We start from the raw sequence: 25985 nt of genomic DNA, 5'->3' as shown, positions 1-25985 counted from the left end.
ACAAATCGAGAGAGGAGGGAAGCAGTACCGACTTACAAGTGGTTTACACTCAGTCTTCATATTTCATTAATTTAAAAAAAAAGAAACTTCTTGGAGGAGTGGGCAACTTCAGGGTTTTTTTTATGGGCACTGGAGTAGAAACGGGAATTGTTGGGGGACATGCGTCCTTAAGTCTGTTAAAATGTACCTAAACAATAGAAACTCGATGAACTTGATTATTAGCTCATTGTTGGTCAACTATCAAATACTGAACTGTAGCAATAGTTACCAAACTTCTTGGTACCCAACATCAAGCTACTAATCAGCAAAATTAACGTTTACCACAATTGAGTTCATCACTCCCGTCGAGACAATCCGCCACATAGTCACACCGCCAATCACCCCTGATGCAAACAGAATGTCCACAATCAAACTCATCTGGAAGGCATGTTAAAGTTTCTGCAACAAAGTTTTAAATGAGATTTGTGAAAAAGTCAGCATGGTTAGTGATTAAAAAGTCCCCGACAACAATTCATTGAGTTTTATCAAAAATCTTCTGTACCAAAGTGTGACATGATGAACAAACAATTACTTTCTTTACGAATTATCCCCAAACGTATTTGCACTGTTTTTTTTAAAGAACATTCAAACCTAGCGAAGGCAAGGTGGATTCAGTTCCACTTAAAGCGAAAAGCAAACAATGTTGTTAACACCTGCCAAAAGCTATAATTTTTTTGTAAAGTCTCACTTTACAATAATACAGAAACAAACGGTTCAAAGATAAATGAATCACCTTTTTTAAAATATAAACGTTCAAACTGACTTTATTTAAGTTGTCCAACATATAACTTCATTTCCTCTTAACCAATGGTACCAATGGCATCGACCTTGTAATTACTCAAAGAATATATGTGACAATTTGAAAGACGTTTGCTGTAAATTTATTCATTTTCATATTTACAATTTGAATATAGTTCAATTCAAATGAGTTATGCAAAATATTGTGTCTGAATGTGTAAGTGCATTTCTGGGATTGCCGCGGCTTGCGGATGTAATATTATAAAGTACTGGCCAACCATTCCCTCATCAAAAAAGGGGCATAATCAGCTGAATAGTGTACAAAATACGATTGGAGAGGACAACATACCCCTCTCAACCCTCTGAAAAACCAAAAATAGAGACTGTACGAACACTGACCGTCTTAGCAGCATGTATCAAAAGCTACGTTGCCATGTGCGTCGCCTGGAATTTTTCCAGGGGGAGGGGGGGGGGGGCAAAGCAATGTTTCCCAAAAATTCCTTAACTTTTTCATTATATTCTCAATTTATCATTTTTCCAAGCGTGAGCAGGGGAGCATTTGCCCTATCCCCCATCAAATTAACAGCAATATGGCTTCACACCTCCCCCCCCCCTCTTTTTTTCCGCTTTCCGGGGGGGGGGGGGGGGCAAGCACCCCCCCCCAACCCCCCGACGCCCATATACGTTGTTACACCATTTTTAATTCAAAAAAGGTATCTAATGTTTTCTTACTGACTGTAAGAAAAAAGATTTACCGCTTTCATTACCAAATGTACAAACTCCGTGCAGATTTGACGTCATAAATTCTCCATGCTTTCGCCTTAGCATGAAGCACAAACTGACCCTTACATGAAATACAAGACCGAATGAAGCTTACCATTTGATGGAACGCTGACAGCATGTAAGGAAAACCCAGTAAATGTAGTACTTCCATCAGTCACAAAGGTAAGCCACATCGTGTTCCCATTGGAGATGATATCAGGTGGGACCTTTACCCAGCTCCACTCAAAGAAGATGTTGTTTGAAGTACTGTTGCCATCACCAGCACGGACGACGTCGTACCGGTACTCCGTCCGGAATAAGGAGTTGAAACTCAAACGAATCCTTCGATCTTCTTCTGTTTGGATGATCCAAGTTGTGTCTCTGTTACTGAGATAGTAGTAAGTTGGAAAACGCGCCGAGGCTAGCAGGGCCGTTTCAGTTTCCCCGATGTAAACTGCACGGTCGGCATCTTTTTAAAACAAATGAAAAACGACAACTCATTTTACGTTTTTTAAGTGAACTCTATATTTGTTTAGCAGATCTCTATTGGTTCGAAGGTTGAGACCAAACTTTAACAAACAAAAACCATGAATTCCAAATTTTTGCTCTTTCATTTTTTAAGTTTTACGAAAGTATATCGCTAGCGGACTGCAAGTAAACCTTACCACAGTTTTGTTCATCTATTCTGTTTAGACAATCGGTATACCCGTCACACTGCCAGGCACTCCTTATACAGACAGAATGGCCACAGTCTAACTCTCCAGGAGAACACTTCAAAGTATCTTAGAAACAAGCAATCAATTATTATAAGAAAATGTCAATGAATTTTCTTGTCAGATTTCAATTTCTAACACTTTACATACTTCTTTACTCAAATAAAGGGCCAAAAAAATGGTAAGGGCGTGGCCTTTTATGGAATATTTTTGGCCGATTGCGGATGTGCGAAATAAACTCTGAGGTTATTATGTACCCGAGAAGATAAATGGTTTATTACCAAGGCGATCAGAACAACACATTTTATATCAGAGTTTCGTGCACAGAATTTCCTTGTTCCATGCGTAGACATTTTAAAATAAACAGGTTGAACACCACAGAGCAAGAGCGGGTGACTGCTTTGTGATTTTAACTAATTAAAAATTGGCCTAAACAAAGTTTACACTTTTTCAAACGCAGAATTTTCTGAATTGCAGTGACTAGTTATTCCTAAAACTACAGCGTCTCTGTGGTATATGGTGAGAACAGCACTGAAAATAAAGCCTAAATCAGAAAATTGAGATGGAATAAAGAAAAAAAGTCGGAGATAGACCAGTTTGTCCACCGGTCTTTGAGATAATGGTCAACACACCAACATTGGGTGCACAAAAAACACACAAAAACATGCATTACTTATGTGTGGACAAAACTAATTTTTGACAATTTCTCTGTGTAAATGACCGCTATTTCCTAACTTGAGCCTTATTTTCAACACCATTTTCGGCATATACCACCAAGATCTTGTATAGTTCAGGAATGTCTTAAAACAATTTCAATATGTCTATCCAGTTTTGAGAAATCTGCCTCTGAAGTGTACACTTTTTGGACCACTCTGTACATCTGTTGCATAGAGATGTTGTAAACAACATCTCGTCTATTTTTACCTCTAGATGGTACACTGGTAGCCGTTAGAGAAAATCCACGTCTTGCATAGTAATAACTGCCCGATGTAAATCTCAACCACATGGTGTTTCCATTGGACAGGAGATCGGGAGGTATATTGTAATAACTATCCCACTCGAAGAACGCGTTAGTTGTCATGTTACCATCACCCGCACGCAAAAAGTCTCTGTGAATTTGCGTTTCAAAACGTTGAAAAGTAATGTATATCTTGCGGTCTTCTTCCGTTTGAAGGATCCACACAATGTCAACGTTAGTGGGATAGTTGCCAGGGTAACCAGGTGAGACCAGCTGGGTGGTTTCATTTTCACGGATGAATATAAATCGGGGTTCATCTGTATATGGACGGAACGAAAATAAATGAGAAACGGTAATAGTGTTTGAGGAGTAACATACTCATTTCAACGTATTTTGAAAATAAAAAATCCAACAATATGTGACTGGCAACCTGAAAACATACAATGTAACAGGAAGTAGTTTGAGTGGATTGGGATTCCGCTTGGTTTAAAAAAATTATTTTCATTAACAATTAAAACTTTGGGGATAAACACAACAATACAAATTATGTCACTAACTCAAATTCAAAGGATTGGAGGGTGTGCCAAAATCCCAGTGCTTTTCAAAAAAAAATTCAACCAGAGACTTACTGGGACTATTTCCTGGGAAGTGCTAAATCCTCAATGCGATGCCAAAAAAAGGAAACTGTCGGGATAGGCGCTTGAACAGTGAACACTAGTGAAAGTAACACTGGACTGACATGTGTACCAAACTATTTTGCATATTTCTATTTAAATAAGTTTACTTGCAATGGGAATGACGTTATTGAAATGATGAATTTTGATTGAAGGATTTGTTGATGATTTTTTAACCTTTTGAAAACATGCCATTTCAACAAATATTTGTTGAAAATAGTTTGCAAGCACACAACTAGCAACAGAGGAACATAATTTCAGTAAGGATGATCATTTCTGTAAGGTTATCGTTTCTGTAAGGATTATCGTTTCAGTAAACAATTGTTTCAGAATTTCAGAATTACCACAATGGAGTTCATCCCTTCCATCCAAACAGTCTGACAGAGTGTCACACTGCCAGGCCCCACTGATGCAGACAGAATGGCCACAGTCAAACTCACCCAGAGAACACGTTAGAGTAGCTGGGGAAAAAAGATACATGTATTATACTAGATAATTCAATTGGCAGAATAACCACCTTTGAAAGTCTGTTTTATTTTATCCTCCTAATCAAAAGAGGGCGCATTCTTTGGCGTGTAAAGAACGCAAAACCAAATGCAAATCAAAGCTGACTAAATTCTTCAATTTCAAATTAATAAGTGGTTGTTGAACTGTTGTGAATGCGGCAGAATCAGTGGAGAAAAGCTGTAGACAGTCCATTACATTGCTCCTGAAGCAGCTACCTCGATACTATTCAAGAACTGGATTTATTTGCAAGATATTACAGAAAAACTGTAAACAAGATTGTAACGTACCTGAAAATGGGACACTTTTAATCAAAAGAGGGAATGCAAATACTAGTGTTCCTTTGCCAGCTGGCTCGAACCTCAGCCACATCGCACTCCCAGCTGAGAGAAGGGGCGGAGGTGTGGAATACCTGGTCCACTCCAAGAAGACACTTTCGGTGTTTGCAGTACCATTACCGTCACCAGCCCTGAATACGTATTCTCCAGAAACCGTCACATAGTCCGGGAAAGTGACGGTAATTCGTCGATTTTCTTCCGTTTCGATCAGCCACGTACGATCAATGTTTTTGGGGTAGTTGCTGGGATAGGTTGGTAGGATGATTTCGGCTGTCTCGTTAGAACGGAGGTAAATATCATCGTCTTCTCCTATTAAAAATCGGCATAATGAAAAATCGATGAGGAAATGTAGTATAGAAAATGGGGTATACATGGACGGTGGTGGAATTCTCAGCCAAGGCAACAATAGATGGAAGATACGAAGATGGGAAGATGGAAGATAGACTTTGGCAACAATAGATGGAAGATGCGTGGTCTATCCCCACAGTTTCAACCTATGTTTTTTCTTCAGATATTTCAAAACATTCGATTTTTCTTGAGATACAAACTTGGTAATACAGAATATTTCAGCCGTCGTCATCTTTACTCTCTCGTCTATTTTCCCCCTGTGCACAAAGTAAAGCTCTTTCCACACCATTCTTATCATTCATATTGCAAACTTCCCCTCACCCTCTAATCGGCACTCGCTTCAACAGGAAACCTGGACCAGCCCATAATGTTCTTCGCAAAAATTACAATGCATGGACTGCCTTAAGCAGCAGCGGCGGCGAGGCGGTGGCAGAGAGGATGATTTTCAAATTACCACAATTACGTTCGTCCCCTCCGTCAAAGCAGTCAAGTATGGAGTCGCACTGCCAGGCCCCACTTATACAGACTGAATGTCCGCAGTCAAACTCAAAAGGAGAACAGTTCAGTGTTTCTGTAGAAAATAAACAAAATAGATTATTACAGGATATTGGTTAAAGTATACTTTGAATCTTGGACAAGCATGGAATGCATTGGATAATATATCTTCCCACTCTTGCACGAAAGGGAAGATATATTATCCAATGCAAGCCTTGTCCAAGATTCAAAGTATACTTTAACCAATATCTGACATTTTACTTCACACAGTCTTAATAAGGTATCTTGACCTAAACGGTAATAAGACCAGGGAACTCAGGACTATGTCTGCATACGTACCAGTGACAGGAACGCTGAGAGCCGATAGCAAGAATCCACGTCGTCTGTAGCTTCCATCTGACCGGAATTTCAACCACATGGAGTTTCCACTAGACACCAGATCAGGGGGTGGCCTCGTCCAGCTCCATTCAAAGAACATGTTGACTGCACTTACGTTGCCATCACCAGCCTGGACATAATCGTGCCGATACTCCGTGTCAAAACTAGAGAAACTGATACGAATCTTCCGACCTTCCTCTGCTTGGATGATCCATGTTCTGTCTCTGTTGTCTGGATAAGAGCTAGGATAATTCGGAGAAACCAGTCGTGCTGATGCAGTTTCCTTGATGTAAACAAAGCGATCCCGGGCTGTGGAAAACAAATGGTTTGGGGAAGCTTTGAAGGAAAAGATTTTATCAGATATATCACTGCAGTCTTGTGCTTGCGGTGCACTTTTCGATATTGTGTTTAACAATCATGAACACTTATTTGTTCGGTTTGTTTGGTTTATAACCAGCGAGATAATTTAGAATACAGTGAATACGAACACTTATTTAGTCTCATAAATTATGATCAACAGCACTGTTGAATATGGAGGTGAGCTGTATTCTCAAAGTGTAAGAAAACCTTGTGTTGATTGATTTGTGTCAAGTGTTACTCAAATTTGCCCGTAATTTTACGGTAAAAGCACTGTCAAACGGGTTGCCAACGAAAAACGGCAAAATTACGGTCAGTTACGGGTTTCCTAAAATGACGGTATCACGGTAACCGTAATTTCAACACGAATTTCCCGTAAATTTAACAGTATTTTGATGTAAAGCCATGGAATACAAAGTGGGTGGCGTCGGGGCTGGGTGCAGGGAGAGGGGGATATGTTCCAATTACGGCATGGCAGCTGGGAGTGGGGTACGCAAACGTTGTACAGCTTGTCTTTTTTTATTTAGTGGTTTTCTTATCATTTTAAAAGGGGAAATTATCTCTAAGTTGCAACATAACTTGCATCTGTAAATTGTATTTTTCATTTACAACTTTTTAGTGATCCCGCCAAAAGGGGTCGACCTATTGCTGGTCAACACCGCAGGATTAGCTGCATGGCTCTCCAAATATTTTGCAATATCAAAGCGGGGTCTACCCGATGTTCCACACTACTGATGTTCCCCGAAATCCTTAGGATCAGGGTTAGGGCTAGGGTTAGGGTTAGGGTTATAGGGTAGGGATTTCGGGGAACATCGATATTGGGGAACATCGGCATTGCACCCTATCAAAGCATAACGGCTTTGACAACACAATGATAAGCTTTTTACTAAACACGTAGCGAACCTTGAGTGCGTGCACTAGGTGTGTATACGAATCACAGTTTTAAATAAGGCGGTTGTGGGGGTTTGAAAAAGGAGAGGGGTTTTGAAGGGTTATGAATACAAAAGCATTATGAATCCCAGCATGCGGCATCAGGGCACCAAGTTTTACGGGAAATTCACGTAGCACGTTCTTTCATGGGACGGTTCGAGCAATAACGGTAATAAACCGTAGAAATTACGGGAAATGGAAAGTGTTTTAGGGGTTTTGTTTACAGTGTGGTTCCCGTACAATATTCAAATTGAAAGATTCGGAACCACCACGTAGCTTATAGCACGCAGTGGCCAATGACCTATTAAGATTTGTTTACAGATCAATGAAAAATAACGCGTTTTGTGAAGCTACCAAAAATATTACGCGAACGCAAACATTATGTCACTCCAAAATAGTACACAATGACAGTTCACAACAGTTGTTGCACTTGATAGATTGATTGATTGATTTAATTTAAATATTCAGTGAAAATGCTCCGTGATTTTGCGTGCCTAAAAACATTAAAAATACATACGAAATTTACACACAAAAACATCACCTGTACACAGTTACAATTATAAAGACAGTGAAACAAACAAAAATTTACATAATAATATTATTATTTCATTAGTAGTATGGCCTATATAAAATTGCAGCTTAAATATAATAAAATGATGACATAACTTTTGCACTTTTCAAAATGCACCAACTTCCTAGGATTCAACAATGTACCTTCATAAAGACATCCTGAATAACACTACAAATACTTACCACAATTGCTTTGATCAACACTTCCACGACAGTCAGTTGTATAGTCACACTGCCAGGCGCCGTCGATGCAGACAGAATGCCCACAATCAAAATCACCCGGCAAACACGTCAAAGTTTCTGAAAAGGATGAAAATTACAAGATACTTTTATATCAGTTGTAACAACCTAACAAGGGGATTCCATGACTTTCACTATAATCTTTCCAATACGTCACTGAGAGCTAGGACCCGCAATACAAATCATTCTTACATCTGAGAGGACTTCGAGACCCTTACACAGTACCGTGAGCAAAATACCGTGGAGCCCTTCCCAAACTATGCACAATATTGTGTTGTGGAGCCACTCCAAACTGTAGACGGACTCCGCAGTGTACCAGTCAATAGTGCAGAGCTCCTACCCTCTGAGCTGCAGAAAAGCTCCACAATACACCACACAGTGATGCGAGGCCATCCCAAGCTGCATACAGTCTCTGCAGTATACAACAGCTAGTGGAGATGGGGTGACAACACTATCATGAAAATCGGACAGGATCGAGATATCCTTGTCGTTTGAAGAAAACACAGCATCCAAGTTGAGTGTATACGCAGCCGAGAACACAGTCGTGCCAGCTGGGTAAAAAAAACGACCGCTGCCTAAACAAACAAGAAACGGAGATCGGGTGGTGTTCCCCCACTTGGCAGTGGCCACCAGCCTAGTGAGAGCAACTACGGAAGTCATACCGGTTCAAGTGCTAAACCCAACATCTGACTCTGTAACGATCTACAATGGGATGTTGACAGCCAAGGATGTATCATAGGGCACATTACCCAAGCGTTTCCACTACAAAACACAATAGGGACGGGATGCAGGTCCCTCATCGATCCTCTCCTACAATATCTCCTCGACAGAGGGAGCCACCACCTATACGCTGCAGAACCGGGAGGCTAGCGGAAGTATTGAGTTAATTTCAGAGTCTGTTTAAGGGAGCAGATGGCCGTCTCGGCAGAACAAATTTAGTAAACATAAGATTCACACGGGAGATGCCACACCAGTCCGACAGCTCACCAGACGGTTGCTCATTCATAAGCGAAGGCAGGTGGGGGAAAACAAGTGCAGCAGATTCTGTGTGAGGGAGTGATCGAGGAAAAAGATGGGACTGAGGTTCAGTGTGGACTACAAGAAGGTGAATGATGTGACCATAAAGGACGCTTACCCAAAACTTGGGGAAAAGGGCAAATAAGATGCTCTGAGTGGTGCCAGGTAGTTCAGCGCACAGGACCTGGCCTGGTCAGTGGTGCTGTACGTGAATACTCCACCGAGCCACGCAGACGGAGGAGGTACCAGTCTGCAACAAACGTACCCGCTGGCGTCAACGGTATAAAAGAGGCATGGAATGATACAGGCTCAAGCAAGGACCCCGACCTATGTAAAAACACACTGTTTTAATGATCAATACCTCAACCTAGCTGCAATGGTGGGACGTTTCAACAATGGAAACTCTGGTGGACGAAGTTGCACACCCTTGGACCGTAACATTTAGGTGGGAAAAATCCTGGATAGGAAGCACTCACTAGTCACTTGGAAGATACAGTGGTTTCGCGGGTAATGGTAGTGCTCGACAACAGAAGTTTGGGCCATGTGGGGACTGCCAAGAAAATAGCCAGGCTAAAAGGCCGCAAAATGTCATCAGTGCAGTTCAAGGAAACCGCCCCAACGATATTGAGAGAGCACCTTCAGTAATACATGGTAGAAAACGAGCAGTTCATCTCTCACAAGGAAAACCTGCCCTAGACGCAGACAAGCCAGATAGAGCAACCATATAGGAGAGCCAATAGGTGGAGGCACCAACGGACCACCTGTGAGGGGCCTCCACTGTAACAGGTCATGCGGAGTCTCTTTTTCTCTCAGTCTGCACAGGCGACATTGCGCTGGAGAACTGCTCATTGTGTATGTGGCCGGCACCCGATTTCACGAAGCGCTGCGACGCGACGCAACTCGCCCTTACAGAAATGTCCCATGAGCATCCCATGGGATTCCCATGGGGTCCCATGGGATTCCCATGGGACCCCATGGGGAACCCATGGGGTCATCAAGAACACCATGTAAGTTAAAATGATCATCATTGGAAACCCATGGGAACACCATGGAGATTGTATGGACAACATGGGAACACCATGGGGATTTTACGAGCTCCATGGGAACACCATGGGGATTTTATGAGCTCCATGGGAACACCATGGGGATTTTACGGACACCATGGGAACACCATTGGGATTGTATGTCACCATGGGAACACAATTGGGATTTACTGGACACCATGGGAACATCATGGGAATTAACTGACACCATGGGAACACCATGGGAACCCCATGGCGATTTTATGGACACCATGGGAACACCATGGGGATTTTATGGACACCATGGGAACACCATTGGGATTGTATGTCACCATGGGAACACCATGGGGATTTACTGGACACCATGGGAACATCATGGGGATTTTAGACACATGGGTACACCATGAGGATATGGGGATTTTAGACACATGGGTACACCATGAGGATTCGGACGCCATGGGAACACCATAATGTGGGTGATATAAATTATGGATACAATGGGAACACCATGGAGATTTAAAAGGCAGCACGGGGACACTGCCGGGTTATACTGGAGAACATGCATGTGCCATGAAAAACCATCATAGACCCAATTGCACTCCCAAGTTATAGGCAAACCTTTCTTTGATTTAATTACTTATTCGCCTAGCTGTAAATTTGAATTCAATTAAAAATATTTCCCTTGTGGTCATAGAGGTTATCAAGAATTCTATTTGTTAAGCTGACCATGGGAAACTCCTGTGGATGTTCACCAATTGAACACAATGGGATAAACACCATGGGACACCATGGGAACACCATGGGACCACCATGGGACACCATGGGACCACCATGGGACATTTTTGTGAGAATCTCTTACAATAACGAGTGTTGTAATTGCACATTTTTGAATTTTTCTGTTGATAAGTGAAGTTAAATGATGCATACAGTATTTTTTTATGTGGACAATGTGTCATTCAAACTTTGGATAATATTGATTCATTTTTTATTATGGTTGGAAACATTTATGAGAAAATAAATTGGGAACACTGTGATAATATGGTACAACTTGACAAGTAGTATGGGAGCAATAATGTCACATTAGTCATTAAGTGCACAAGCCACTCCTATTACGTGGAACAACTTCCATCGGAATTCTGTGATGTGCTTTACCTATTTGGTGAATAGCACTTAACACACAGGGTTAAAATGTATAGGAAGTTGTTATTGAAAAATACCATGGAGCAATAATTTTTTTGAGAAATGAAAGGAAACCATACATGGGAAAAAACCCATACAAAAAATTTCTCATGGGAAAAAGCCAATGGGAAAAATCCCATGCTACATGGTGTCCAATTCACCATGCAATTCCCATGGGGTCCCATGGGAAAATTTCCCATGGGAATTACATGGGACATTTCTGTAAGGGCGAGTTACGACGTGTAACACGTCGCAATTCGCGAACCGGCATATCATCCATTTCACGAAAGTTGCGATGTGTTGAACGCGTCGTAACATCGTAAAATTTCGAGCTGAGACCCGACTAGTCTTTGTTGTAGTCAACGATTGGATGGAAGGAATTGATAAAGCCCAGCAGATTGATGCAGCCATACTTGATTTCACAAAAGCGTTTGACTGCGTTCCTCATGATCGACTAAAATCGAAGCTCCACTTGTATGGTATTAGAGGCAACATCCTCAACTGGATCCATGGGCGTCGCCAGGATTTTTTCTAGAGGGGGGCAAAAAAATTTTTGCCAAAAAATGCTTGTATTTCTCAACACATTCTCGATTTATCAGTTTTAGAGGGGGGCAGGGACATTTTGCCCCCCCCCCCCCCCCCAACTCATTAAATTTACACCACTTTGTCTTTGCGCCTCTTTTTCTTTTCTTTTTTTCTTTTCTTTTTCTTCTTCTTTTTTTTTTTTTTTTTTTGCTTTTCGGGGGGGGGGGGGAAGTGCCCCCCCTTGCCCCCCCTCGCGACGCCCATGACTGGATCAGCACTTTTCTAACCCAGAGACAACAATGAGTTGTTTATAAATCAGAAGCTCCTCAGTGGCAGAAGGTTGAATCTGGAGTGCCTCAAGGTACAGTGCTTGGTCTGTTCATGGAGGAATAATAACTTGTTGTTTCTTGTATATATCAACTATATTGTAGATAACCTGTCAAACATCCGCCTTTTAGACGACGCAATCCTGTACAATGTCATCAGCAACCAGGATGCATGCATCAAGCTTCAGAAAGACCTTGATCAAGACAGGGTGTGTGGCTGGGCTGCAAAATGGCAGATGTCCTTGAATCCCAAAAAGTGCAACACCATGACTGTGAGTCTCAAGAAGAAGAAAGTCCAGTTTGATTACTCTATGATGGGTGAAACCTTGACCAGAGTTCAGGATCATCAATACCTGGGAGTCGTCATTTCTGATAATCTTACTTGGGAAGCCAACTATCGTCACATTACAAATAAAGCCAATAAGGTCCTCGGTTTACTTCAAAGAAACATTCATCAATGTAGCAGAGAAACAAAGTTTAAAGCGTACTTGGCATTAGTCAGACCTCATCTTGAATACGCTGCTGCAGTTACTGGGATCCCTTAGCAGATAGGCGGGAAAGCACCAGACTTACCCACTTTCATCAAATCCACACCGGAAGTTTTCCTGTCACCATCCAGCTAATAACAAAAGAACAGCTGACCACTCCAGTCGCCACTTCAACCAGGATGCGAACCAGCGGCTTGAGACCAGAACTACCCAAGTACCAAAACTCTCTCTTCCCCCGGACCGTAGTTGATTGGAATCAACTCCCCCAGTCCATCACCTCCCTAAAGTCCCTTGAGTTGTTCAAGGTGGCCATCCTACCTGGACAAAACTGAACACACTCTGCACCCCATGGCGTCATGGGCCAAGTTTGGCATGTTGCCATGTACTGAAATGAAGATGAAAATGAAGATTTGGAACAAATGTCTTCGGACTAGGGGGCGATGTCACATCGACTCGCCTCCGCCAACACAACAGTGGGCGCTGTGCATGGATGCAGTGTCTGTATCCATGATGTACCCCTGTTGGCGGAATTTGGACCCGTTCCCGCTTGCAAAGAGTCTGAATAATATTGCGTTCTGGCACATGGTGGGATGCAGGAGTGTGGAATAAACCAGATACTCTTGAGACAGGACTTTTGCGAGTTGTTCATAGCTTTCCTTGTTGTGTTGCTTGGCCCGTGCAAGACGCAGTATAGGGTGTCCCCCCCCCCCCCCCCCTCCAAGAAACCCGAACCATCAAAGCGCCCTCTTTACCACAGGGTTTTTTTTTTTAACAAGGCAAATATCGATACAATTATATTTGGAGAGTATAGTTCATTAACTTTTAAAACAAAGAACTAATCTTTCCAATCGCTTATTAAAATATGTATTGATTTACGGCCAATTATAAAAATGTGCACATTTTTATTTCGTCCACGGTTTTGTTATTGTTAATGTTAATTTTTTTGCAATGATGGTCATTTCTCCTTTCGGAAGAAAAGGACTGTTTGGTTAACTTTCGATGTTTTTCGTTTTGCTCTGCCCTCTTGGTGGCCTCTTTGTGGCCTCTTTCACAGTTGCAAGTTTCGGCCCATGTTCTTATTGCGGCAGTTAAATATCAGTCGCCGGAGACAAAATGAAAAAGCGGCACTTGTTTTCATTTGACCATAACTTAATAAATATTATATTACTCGATTGAAAATATTATTTCGTTGTTGAAAAGCTGATGAACTATATTCTCCAAATAATTATGTATCGATATTTGCGATTTTCTTAAGCTGTGCAAAAAAGAGGGCACTAAGGTACCATTTTCGGAATGCATATCCTCTGCATACCTGTTGACGGGACGCTCACAGCAGTTAGTAAAAACCCACGCACGCTGGATGAGCTTCCATCCGACGTGAATCTCAGCCACATCAGATTGCCGTTTGAGAGAAGATTGGGAGCTAATCTGCCGCCACTCCACTTGAAAAACTCGTTGACTCCCATTTCGCTCCCATCGCCAGCCCGGAAGTAGTCTCCATATCTCTGAGTGGAGAAGTCGAAGAAGTTGACGCGAATTTTGCGGTCTTCATCTGTGCGGAGGAGCCAGGTCTGGTCAACATTGTTGGGATATATGTTTGGAAACAGCGGCGACGTCACACGCACAGACTCATTGGCACTAATGGTGATGTTCTCAACTGTGATAAATTTACAAAAAAATAATTAATCAGAATAGAAATGCAGACAACCAACACAATTCCCTGCTGAGGATCAAGCATCTACCGTATCAGGAGCTGAGATTTGTTTTCATCTTTGGTTGAATTTGTAAATCAAAATTATATGCAAATTGTGATAAAATTCACATCCGGATACTAGATTCGTTGACCCCGAAATGTATAAAACAAAACCAGGCCAATTTCTTTTGCTATTTGGCCAAAAGGACTACGCGTTTCTGAGAGGCGCTGAAGAGGTCATCAATATGTTTTACCATTCAAGTTTGCGGTCTCAATTATAGAAATGTTAATTGAAGGGTTTCTTTAAGAATTAGATTGCTGTATTGAGTGAAGACGCCGAATGATTCATTCTTGAAACACAATGAGATTAAGTAGTCTGATGTTGGCACGATTATACATGTATATCAAATGAAAAGATACATAAATTATCATTTCGGGGCAATGAACGTAGTATATGAATATGCATTGTATTAGAATTTACATGGAATTTGGATTTGAACAATTATCCAAAGATGAGAAGAAATCTTCGCTCCTGGTAGATGGTCCCAAGTATGTCATGTTTCCTTTCAGCATATTTAGTCATGCAGCTATGCCGAAGTACTGGACTGGCTGCTTCATCCAAAAATTCAATCTCCTTTGCAGTTTTCCCTTTCTTAATCTTTTACACTCTCTGTTATTTTTGGGATAGTCTGTTCCTCCATGCACTCAGTCGTATGGGTGTGTCTACGGAAACCACAGACGGCCGTCTGTCGTCGACGGTTTGCAGTAAAAGGATTACGGCACATTCATGTGAGATTGTATGAAGAATACTCAATGGACTCTTCACCTCGTATATAAAATGGGCAATATTGTTGAGACAGGGGGATCGGGAATATTGAGAAAAAAAATATCCACATTATTTTCTTTCATCGCTGGGTGCATATGCGTAGCCTGGGGGGGGGGGGGGGGGGGGGGCAAGGGTAGCCAAGCGAACTGACGAATAAGTTATTCGACACTTCAGAACAGCACGCCTCCATATCTGACGAAGCGACGAATAACCAAGCCTTCGTTAAGTTGGTTTACCCACGTACAGACATACTCGTTCTCATAACAAAACGTCGGTGGAATTTTCATGCCTCACTCAAACTTGAATAATTTTTGAATTGCTAAGAAAATAGGAATTAAAAAAAAATTACCAGCGATATTCACACCTTCGCATATTGGTTTGCGATCAGTGATACTAAAACGATTCTTGCATTTTAATTAATTAAATTTCTTAAAACATTAAACACAGGAAACCTTAAATATTGGGTCTTCGCTCGACGGCATGATTGTTCAAACTGATACTTTACTTATTTCATGCTAATTTCTGTTTCCTCGTAAAGATTTGTGTTTTGATAAACGACTACCAGACTTTGAATTTCAAATGAATGTCTCCATTTCCCTTTCAAACTTTCTCGGTCAAACCGTGACTATTAGAAACCCCTTATGTACATGCAACAGCTAGGCCCACAGAGGCCCTGGGCTTAATCCCCTGGTTTAGTCGCTGAAGGCATAACATTGTAGACCCCTGCTGAAGGACGATTTGAAAGTTATAGCCCCAGGGTTTGCCATAAACGCACGTTCACTTTTCCATCCATGTTATACAGGTAGTTTAACGGTCCACGTATTTGTTTGGTGTTTCTTTATATCGTTCCTACAAGTTCATAAAAGCCTTTTGTATGAGTGTTGAAAAAATTACCCAGAAACCCCCGTAAAATCAACATTGGAAGAAAAAAAATTCTGGTTTGTGAGCTGTTCCTGCTAGGCAATTTAGATCGTATCAGGCCAGGAATCAAATAGTTCAAAAGAAGTTCAACTTTTAAATCCGACGTTGACTTACTTAGTACTCGATCAGTTCTTTCTGGGTCACCGTAAAACCCAGAAGGGAATTTCATGACATTGCTTATCATATAGGATCTGTGCAAATTACACCGAATTAATTGTTCTAACCTTATAACTTTTTCATGGCGTGGACGGGCTAACGGTTACGCGCGCATTGAGATTTCTATTAAGAAATATTTAGATACCTTTTTGGAATCAAAAATATTACAGTGACGTAGCTTTCGATGTCATTGCGAGATTTCTATTGTTAGGTAATTATCTCCGGCCCCTTCTTTTGTGTTGGTCGTTGATTCCTAGATAATTCTTTCGGGACATCTAGGAGGATTTGATAGGGGTAAGACAGGGCGAGTCAAAAAGAAAGTGACCTGGATTAGTTATTATTTCCCTTAAAAGGCAATTAAAATGTATACACCAATGATGCATAATATCAAACGAGCATGTTCTTCCACTCATATGAAAAAAGGCAGACTTTATACATGTTTCACTAAAACAACCCACTTGACCGGCTGTCCAATGAGACATAATTGTTTTGAAGCTATTCAGCTGAGAACCAGAGATTTACACACATGCATTCAAATATAAATGAGATTTTAATAATTTGAGTCAAGACTGAAACATTATTTTTACTATCAGATTTTGTGTTTTGTATATGAGGAACAAATCAAGTCTCTTTCGGAAATAATGATCATGGACTGGTTCTTGTGAGTTTTGCTTTGTAAGATTTTGTTCATTCATGGAGGTATAGGGGAAAAACAATGGTTCATTGTATTTAACAGGTATTCATTAATGCATATGCAAGTGATCAGTGGTGGACATCTGAATTTGGTGATTATTTATATAAATATAAATATACACTTCTTGTGCGCATCATGTTAATTAAACTCAACATTTTTGACATTTGACGTTGGTCCTCTGACCCGCATCCGACCTAGGGAAACTTAAGAAAGGCCATTTCAGAACTATACCCCCGACATGCAATGGCGTGGTACCTGTTGGGCTCAAATTCTTAATTCAACTCCGCCTATAACTCCGGGACTAACTGAAGTGATGTCTTTGTTGCTTTGCTGAAAGGAGTCACAAGCTATTAAATCAAGGAATTATTATGCCTATAGAGGCATTTCATATTTTTTTTTCTACATGTAGGCGTTTCTCAGTTAACCTTTGACATGTTTTCAACATCTATAAAGAACGTTTATGCACTCCCAGGACAAAAAGTGCACCTATGAAAACAATATTTATTGCCTTTTCCAGAAAACACGTAATATACAGGTACCGTATCCGAGATTTAATCATTAGTACATGAATCAAGACTGGCTAAGTATTTCAGAAGTCATTATTTGCATCTAGGTCTTCCCCCCCCCCAAAAAAAACTACTCTTAGGTCAATAAAATGGCAACCTCTTGGTGGCGCACTGTGTTGGGAATTGCCTGTATATTGCTGGGTTTCTCCGGATTAAAAGACATGAAGGAAATGTTTGCTTCATTTTAATTGCGAAGTAGTTATGCATTATGTCTTAATGCTGAAAACGTTAGGCCTTTAACGCAGGTACACCGAAGGCTGTTTCGTTTTCCCCAAAAGGTATTTCACACCAAAACCAAACCATTTATTCCATCTTAAGCTCATTTGAAGCATCGAAAACGTAGGTTTGTGTGGGTGGACATTTGCCTATCGGACCTTGAATTCAGCGTGAATTACCCAATGACTTATGACTTTGATTCCTAGATTAAACTCGTTATACAACAATTAAAACTGTCTATTTTGATATAGTATGTTGATCAATGGACAGTCATGTTTTCGCGTTGCGCGTGTTGCAGGGGCCTTCCACGTCCCCAGGGACCAAAATAACAACCCTGTGTCGATTGTGTGCCTTTCTTCGCGTGCACAAAAAGCTTTTTCTGGTCGTTAAAAACAGGTCAAAGTTTAACCCAGTAACGCCCTAAAATCAGTCGAAAGACTTCACAAGTTGCATATTACTGCTTTCAAAGCATATATACATTTTATTTACAGCCAACCTAAGGTGTTCGCATATCCGCACAGAAATGTAGACAGGGGTTTTTTTCTCCGGACACTTGGCCTCCGTAAAATGAAAAAGGGGGGGGGGGGTACGCATCTTCCAAATGGGGGCGCTCTTCAAAACTGACCATTATTATGCATAATGCAAAATATATACCTTCGCTCGTACCCCCGCCCAGGGGCGCTGGTAAGGGCTGATGAGCTTCACAAAATCTTGTAAAGGAAGTACAGATTGACCTTCGCATGCAGCTAGCGCGCGCTACGCATGATGGGCACCGGAAGCTAGTTTGTGTGACGCGTTCTACTTTACAGGTCACGCAAAATCTATCCAATGAGAGCTTAAAATGACGTCAGCCCTTACCAGCGTCCTGTTTGCAGGGCGGGGGGTACGAGCCAAAATATATACCCATTTTCACGCCGCATTGTAATGGCTCTTTAGCGGGTTTTCTTTTTTGGGGATTGAATGTCAGAACTCTCTAATCATTTATTAAAATAATTGTTGAACACAACATTTTGTGACAAAAATCCGACGGAGGGGGGGGGGGGGGGCAGAGCGTCCCCTCTGCATGCCCCCCCCCCCCCCCGATACGCCACTGACTCCGCTCCACAATGAGACAAATTTCAGTATGTGTGAGTTGGACAATAAACACAGCCTGAAGTCCTTGCTTCACGCAGGACGCGTGTGCGCACGAATACACTGAAAATACAATGACTAGGCCTATTTGAAATTTTCGAAGGCAAGAGTTAAAAATTATCAGACCACAGTCGTGAAACCGTTTTTAAATACAAGTTTAACTTTTTCCTCAAGTTTAAAAACAGGCGTTTTTTTAATGGACTCGATTCCAATCCGACAGGTATTTTCGTATAATAAAACTTTAATTTGCCAATCCAGATCGATTTAACAATAATTCTTATTGATGTCACCGACCATAGCAGTTCTACTCGTTTTGATGGGATATCGTGCGTGGCAGGGGTCTTCCCCATTGCCAGGGACCCTAATAACAACCCTTTGTCGATTGTGTGCCTTTCTTAACGTGCACAAAAAGCCTTTTCTCGGATGTTGAAAACAGGTCAAAGTTTAACCCAGAAACGCCCTAAAATCAGTCAAAAGAGTTCACAGGTTGAATAACAGAGACATGTTTTGCATATTCTCTGCGTTCAAGGTTTTTTGTTTTCATTAAAGGGAATATACATCATTTGCTTTTGCTGTAATTTTCAGAAATGGATGGAATTGGGGGGTTGGAAATATAAAGCAAATATAGTTGCACTGACTTTTTGGAGGTTTTGGGTTCGAAAATGCTATAAAAACCAAGAAAAACGATCATTTTCCTGTAGACTGGTTCCCTGACTCCATATAAGAAGAAACAGAGCAGTTTACATACATTGGGGAATTGTAAGGTCAGGGAACCAGTCTAGCTGGCTCGTACCCGTTCATAGGTTTGTAATCGATTGCAAACAAGTGCAATGGTCAATTGGGGCCCAGTATTTGAAAAAAAGCCAGTTGTTTCCAACGCTGAGCGGCCGATCAGCGTTGGAAATTGATACAAAAATACAACTTTTCTTGAAAATGACAGTATACCAGGTGCCATAATTTTACAGGATGCTTCAGGCTGTCATTTACCAACATCCTATTAAGGTATTTCGCAAAAACTTGGTAGTTTTTTTTTTCGATGTTTGCAAATGTTGTATATTCCCTTTAACCACTTCCTGACGGCAATTTTTTGGCAGAAAAAAAACAAATTGAAGAAAAATATATAGGGGCCTACGTGCCAAATGTCAAATACCCAAAATCAGTGGCGTAGCCACCGGGGGGCGTGGGGGGCGACCGCCCCCCATGAAACCTTGTCGCCCCCCCCCCCCCCCCAGTCGCCCCCCACTGAGATTTTGAGTTTCCAAAAAAATTATCATTGATCTACATGACGCCATGGGCCCTATTATGTACTACAATGTATCTTTTGCTTAGAAAATATTGTTTAAAGTGGTCAGAAATTGCCTCAGATAGCACCACAGAGCATTTAGAATCCAAAATTTTTAAATTGTTATCTTTTGTGCTAAGATAATTATTGGTTAAAGTGGTAAGAAATTGCCTCAGATCACACCACAGAGCATCGAAAATCCAATTTTTTCGGGGCCCTTATGCGGGCCCCGAACCCCACGCCAATAGCTCAGAATACCGATAGTTGATTCAATATCTCCAACCTCGAAAACGATGTTCAAATATTATCTTTTGCCAAGAAAATATTAGTTAAAGCATGGAGGAAAGTCGTAAGAAATTGCTTCAAATCACACCACAGAACATCTAGAATCCAATTTTATTCGGGGCCCTTAAGCGGGCCCCGAACCCCACGCCGTAAGGGCTTCGCGCTTCGCGCTTGCATCAGTTATGATCAAGGTATGTCCCCCCCCCCCCACTTTTGAGAAGCGATTGACGCCACTGCTTGACGCCCCCCATGAAATGTTCCAGCCCCCCCCCCCCCCCCCCCCCCCCCCCCCCCCCCCCACTGAAAAATTCCTGGCTACGCCACTGCCCAAAATACTGACTCTTGAGAGTCATTTGCGCAATATTTGTATGATATTTGTATTGATTTATGTAAACCCTTATAAGGTGCTGCATAAAATGGGTATCATTATTTGAAATCCTTTATTTACCCATATATTCCTTTATTTACCCAATAAATTCATATTAATCAGCGCCTTGAGTACCTAATTGTTGGTAGATACGTGCGCTATGTAAGACTCCGGTAGTAAAAAGAGTCGGCATTTCGTGCACTATGTACTTTATATACGAGTCAAGCCGAGTCCAAAAGGCCACGTGTCCGAGCCGAGTCACGAGTCTTAAAAAAATGGACTCGGGTCCGGACTCGAATCCTCCATCAGTCCCATCACTGTTCACTCATCTTTCAGTCGACACCAATCAAAGACAGTTAGGCCTATTGTAAACCAAACTTTATGTCGTTCTCTTCGTTTGTTCTCTTCGGAAGGTTACACTCAGATACACCAAGAAATTCAAACTCAGCAGTCTAGTCTAATAAGTAAAACTCAGCCTTATTAGGCAATGCTGTCGTCGAATTGCATCGCGGACGTCGACCATGCACGTATATTTTTGATTTAACGTGTGTCGTTAAGTAGTAAAAAAACGAAACAAACTCCAAAACCCACGGGCAATTGAAAGTACATTTCAAATATACATGACATAAACAAGAGCAAAAACGAAATGCTAATATGACTATTTTTAGAACTCTATCATTAATGTTTTAAACCTCAATAAGTTGTTAAATAAAGCAGCCACATGATTTCTTTAATATAGTCCAGAAATGATAAGCGTTAACAAAACCGAAGCTATCACGTAGTTTTTAGCCGTTGTGAACTCACATTTCCTAGCAAAAATAATTCACTTTACGTTATGAAAGACTCAAATTATTTTGTCGCACTAATGGTGAATGTTGACCTCATGAAATCACTTCGCAGCGTATTTATTCAATATACATCCAAATTCAGATTCTTAAACGTCAAAAGAAAAGGGAGGTGTACATTATGACGTCATGTTTATGTAACATATTACAGTTAATTATTACAATTAATTATTGAAAATCTATAAATCAACCTACCCATGCAACTTTTCTAAAAATGATTCTGCAAATTAAATATTCTGTTCTCTGCAATTTTGTCTTATATGTGCACCTTTCTCTTTTGCTTTTTGTTTTATTTCACGTGATACAGTCATGACGAATTGCATGATGTCAGTATTAAACAGAAAAGTTTTTTAGTGCAGTGGCATATAACTTTGAATTGAATCAATACGTAATCAAGCAAGTAAACAAAAAACGTTGTATTTCTGGCACTATCCGATTTTCTAATCGTATTTATTATTGATATCAGGGACACTTGTGAGTTGTTGAGGTGTTAAATGGGCACAGCATTTGGGCAGAAAATCAGAGTCGTTTACGACGAGTTTCGGCAATAACTAATTACCGTCCACAACATTCACATGGGCAAAGTTCAAAACATCTACGACATCATCCTACGTGATGATAGTAACGCCAAGAACGGCAGTACTGCACCCGTAACGTTGGCCTAGAACATCAGTAGTTTTGGTTTTGAGGGGTAACTCAGCTGCCAGATTTCCCAGCGAGCTGAATTTGAACAGCGGAATATAAATGCTAAGCCCGTACAGCCCATGCATGGACTCCTGATTTAGTAGCACATGGTTTCGTTGTCCAACTTGTGCCATAATATGTAAACATTTGCATGTTAGCAGAATAAAGAAAGTGACTGAATTGGACAAAAAAATAAAAGTGTGGCTCGCTCCATTTCATAAAAAAAAAGGTTTAAAGTACATGTTACTGACTAGTAACTGTGGAAATTTAAATAATTTGCATACTCTGTTCCCATTTTATGACTATTTTTTAATAAAAAGATCACAAACGTCTGCTGTCCACCACTGACCATTTACGTTTCTACGAGCTGATGAAAACCCATTATGTATACATAGTTTACAATGAAAAATTGACGTTTTCCCACCTCAGTGAATGAACGAAAACTTGCAAAGGAAAACAGACAAATATTGCAATCAATACATAATGAATTTTAGGGGGAAAAGAAAAAGAGTTGACTTGTTCCCCGTATTCAAGACACAGAATCGGACTGTAATAATAATGTTTTATGCTTGACTTAAATGAGTAAAATCCCATTTGCATTTGAATGCCTGTGTGTAATCTGTAATCTCACTCAGCTCAATAACTTCTAATGGCATTCCATGGACAGCTACAAAAATTGCTTCTTTTAGGCCAAAAAAAAAAGTCTCCGGTTTCTGGTATGGAGCTTGCCCCAAAAGTGGTGCGGCGACGCGGCTTCTTTTTTTTTTTTTTACCTGTTTTTTTTTTTTTTTTTTTTGCTTCAAATGTCGGCTGATGACTGCAAATGGTGCCCGACTAAACTTAGTGCAAATATATGGGAGTCCAGAGAGGCCACATAAAGCTTATTCTCGATCATAACCCCATCTAAAAACACGTTAAAATTGTGCAGCAGCAGGATTCCAGTCAAACCAGTGAGTTTGGCGGTTTTGAGACATCATCTTTTATTGAAAAACAAAACTTTTTCATTTTGCCGACGCGCATGGCTACGGCGACGCGCGCGCATACCAGAAACCGGAGACTTTTTTTTTTGGCCTTAGTAAAACATGCATAATTTCTGATAGCATGGATCATTCTATGTAAAATTTAAAAAAATTCAGATATGAGGAAGAAACATGCTCTTTTGAGACATGCTTCATTCAAATGTGATTGTTTTTAAGGGATAAAATATTTAATCGATGTCATTTTCTTTTTGACTCACTCTCTTTAAGTAAACGTATAGAACAAAAGCCATCCTGCCAATACTCAACCCGAAGCGGCGAAAGATAAAGAGGGTAATTTTCAACGGAACTTTTCCGTAAGACTGACATCTAGTTCGATAGCAAATATGCATACAAATAGATTTCAGGCAATGAAAAGTTCATTGTTAAAACATCTGCCGACCTTTCATGGCCGCATTTCAGCGTAAAATGTTATATGCAATATTTTTTAACGTACGTATGTTTAAAGTTGCTTTACCATTGTTCTTCAACTTATCCAATTTTTTCATAACAAATTTCCCAAGTTGTCACTTAAACGAGCAAAAACATTTGTTTGAACGTTTGCAACCCTCTGAAAATACGCTTCCGTATGATAACGTACAAGACAATACGCCTGAACTATTTGTCGGACCGCAAATAATTAGAAGTTTATAAAGTAAACATTAATAACTAACAGGTCGAAGTTTTGTTCGATGTCTCAGTCAAAAGGGAATGACTTTTGTATTGGTAAATCAAGAGCAATTTTTGTTTTAATCAAAAAAAATGTTGGGGTGAAACTCGGGGGAAAGTAACTTAATTAAGTACAAGGGGGCTATAGGAGAAAACCAAATAAGATTGTTTTGTATGTGCGTATGACATAGAGTAATGATTGCGTACCTTGAGCGTCTGTGGATGACAGCAAGACAGCCGATGTAAATAGAAGAGCCAGCAGGGCCGTTTGCTCTTTGCGTCGGCGACGCATTGTTTTTGCAGACCCGCTAGATCCGCTGCACCGACAGGAGAATTTTTCCAAAGTGCGGAAAGTTTATGGTTTGGATCAGTTCAAGACCAACAACGTCAGCTCAGCTCACCTGTATCGTCAACTATGAAATGTTTGCCCTATTGTCGCATCATTTATTTGTATTTTTGCGAAGCACTTTTTTTTGTTTACTTCCTTGTCCTATAAATTCTTTTCAAACAGCAGTCGCACCCTTGTCACGTACGGATGTGGTTTTTTTTCCCATTCAACCGTAACTCGTTGCACAATTGTTTCCTTCAAATCATTTTTATCCCGCCGGCGCCCCGGGCGATTTCATGTGAGGCTTCACACGCAAGCGCTTCCCACCTAGTCTATGGAATATTCCCTGACACAAGTAGGCAGCGGCGTAGCTACGGGTAAGGGGGGGGGGGGGGGGGCGTGGGGGTGCAGCCCCCCCCCCAAAAAAAATCGTCGCCCCCATCCACCCTAGTGCCCCCTTCCCTTCCCCTCACTCGCTATAGGATGACAGCCCTGACCTTAGCAGCCTATCTGTGATATGCAGCAGATTCGGCGATTAATTAACGCCAGACTGTGTCTTGACCTCAAGATCTGACCATTCAGCGGGCGCCTTCTGTTGGGTCTTTCGTAACCAGATGTTGCGTTACAAAAACACGGTACCCAAATTGACCAATCAACAGCTTAGTCCAAATTTCTGATCGAAATGACGTCACAATTTCTAAAGTTGACTCCGATTGGCTGGCGCGTGGGATGGCGTAAAATGTGCATGCTTGTATAAATCACATCAGACGTTCGTCGTGCGGTTCTGCACAAATGCGTGTCTGATACTCGGATTACTTCCCACCGCGTTCCAAATGTAATTAAGTCATGATCAAGCAAATGTAATAATACTTGAGCTAACAATCATCTTGTTAATTCGAGAACCCTCAGGCCAAAAAAAAGTCTCCGGTTTCTGGTTTGGAGCTTGCCCAAAAAGTGGTGCGGCGACGCGGCTTTTTTTTTTTTTACCTGTTTTTTTTTTGCTTCAAATGTCGGCTGATGACTGCAAATGGTGCCCGACTAAACTTAGTGCAAATATATGGGAGTCCAGAGAGGCCACATTAAGCTTATTCTCGATCATAACCCCATCTAAAAAAAACACGTTAAAACTGTGCAGCAGCAGGATTCCAGTCAAATCAGTGAGTTTGGCGGTTTTGAGACATCATCTTTTATTGAAAAAAAAAGCTTTTTCATTTTGCCGACGCGCATGGCTACGGCGACGCGCGCGCATACCAGAAACCGGAGACTTTGTTTTTTTTGGCCTAAAGGTTAAACATTCATAATTTTAACAACACAGATAATATCCACTTTCGAGTGCGATTCGCCATTCGAGTGCGAGGACAATAAAAATACTCCGCTGTCAAGAACAGACCGCCCGAACTCGGACGGCCATTGCGTGCGAAAAGGTTTCTGTATATGTCAATTGAGGGCCGCTGTTTCTTATGTTTTTTCCTCATGCAGAATTTTCGGTGTTTTTAAGTTGGCCCTTATTGCCGATGGTTGCATGGAAATGGAGAGCAAACAACGATCTAAAACGACATTTCCTTAAAAATGTCGATTTAAAAAAAAAAAATATGGTGAATAAAATAAAAATAAACTAATTTAATTTCATCGGGTGGTATGCATCTTGCTAGCAAAATGAACAGAATGATTTCAGATGAAAATTGGTGTGTCTTTCCTCTCCGCG

At 41.0% G+C, this 25985-nt stretch overlaps 1 protein-coding gene across 9 annotated transcripts in view; it reads right to left on the bottom strand.

The window, feature by feature from the left end:
• The window catches only part of LOC119734628, a 38370-nt gene extending 25075 nt beyond the window's left edge, over positions 1-13295 (bottom strand). For 7 of the 9 annotated variants that reach the window (XM_038208165.1, XM_038208166.1, XM_038208171.1 and 4 more), the window contains exons 1-10: positions 12687-13294; positions 7988-8104; positions 5909-6256; positions 5529-5645; positions 4679-5035; positions 4229-4345; positions 3177-3527; positions 2205-2321; positions 1655-2008; positions 322-438 (exon numbers count right to left, since the gene is read on the bottom strand). In XM_038208165.1, coding sequence (XP_038064093.1) covers positions 322-438; positions 1655-2008; positions 2205-2321; positions 3177-3527; positions 4229-4345; positions 4679-5035; positions 5529-5645; positions 5909-6256; positions 7988-8104; positions 12687-12696 — 2005 coding nt within the window. In that variant the 5' untranslated portion in view covers positions 12697-13294. Of the gene's footprint in view, positions 1-321; positions 439-1654; positions 2009-2204; positions 2322-3176; positions 3528-4228; positions 4346-4678; positions 5036-5528; positions 5646-5908; positions 6257-7987; positions 8105-12686 lie in introns of all 9 variants that reach the window. The other 2 variants (XM_038208173.1, XM_038208168.1) reach the window with 1 other exon arrangement.
• Between the last annotated feature and the right edge of the window lie 12690 nt (positions 13296-25985).

The sequence above is a fragment of the Patiria miniata genome, unplaced genomic scaffold, assembly GCF_015706575.1.
Source record: "Patiria miniata isolate m_02_andy unplaced genomic scaffold, ASM1570657v1 HiC_scaffold_27, whole genome shotgun sequence".
Classification (NCBI taxonomy): domain Eukaryota; kingdom Metazoa; phylum Echinodermata; class Asteroidea; order Valvatida; family Asterinidae; genus Patiria; species Patiria miniata.
Note: the sequence above shows the minus strand (reverse complement) of the source record. Positions and strands in the feature narration are given on the sequence as shown.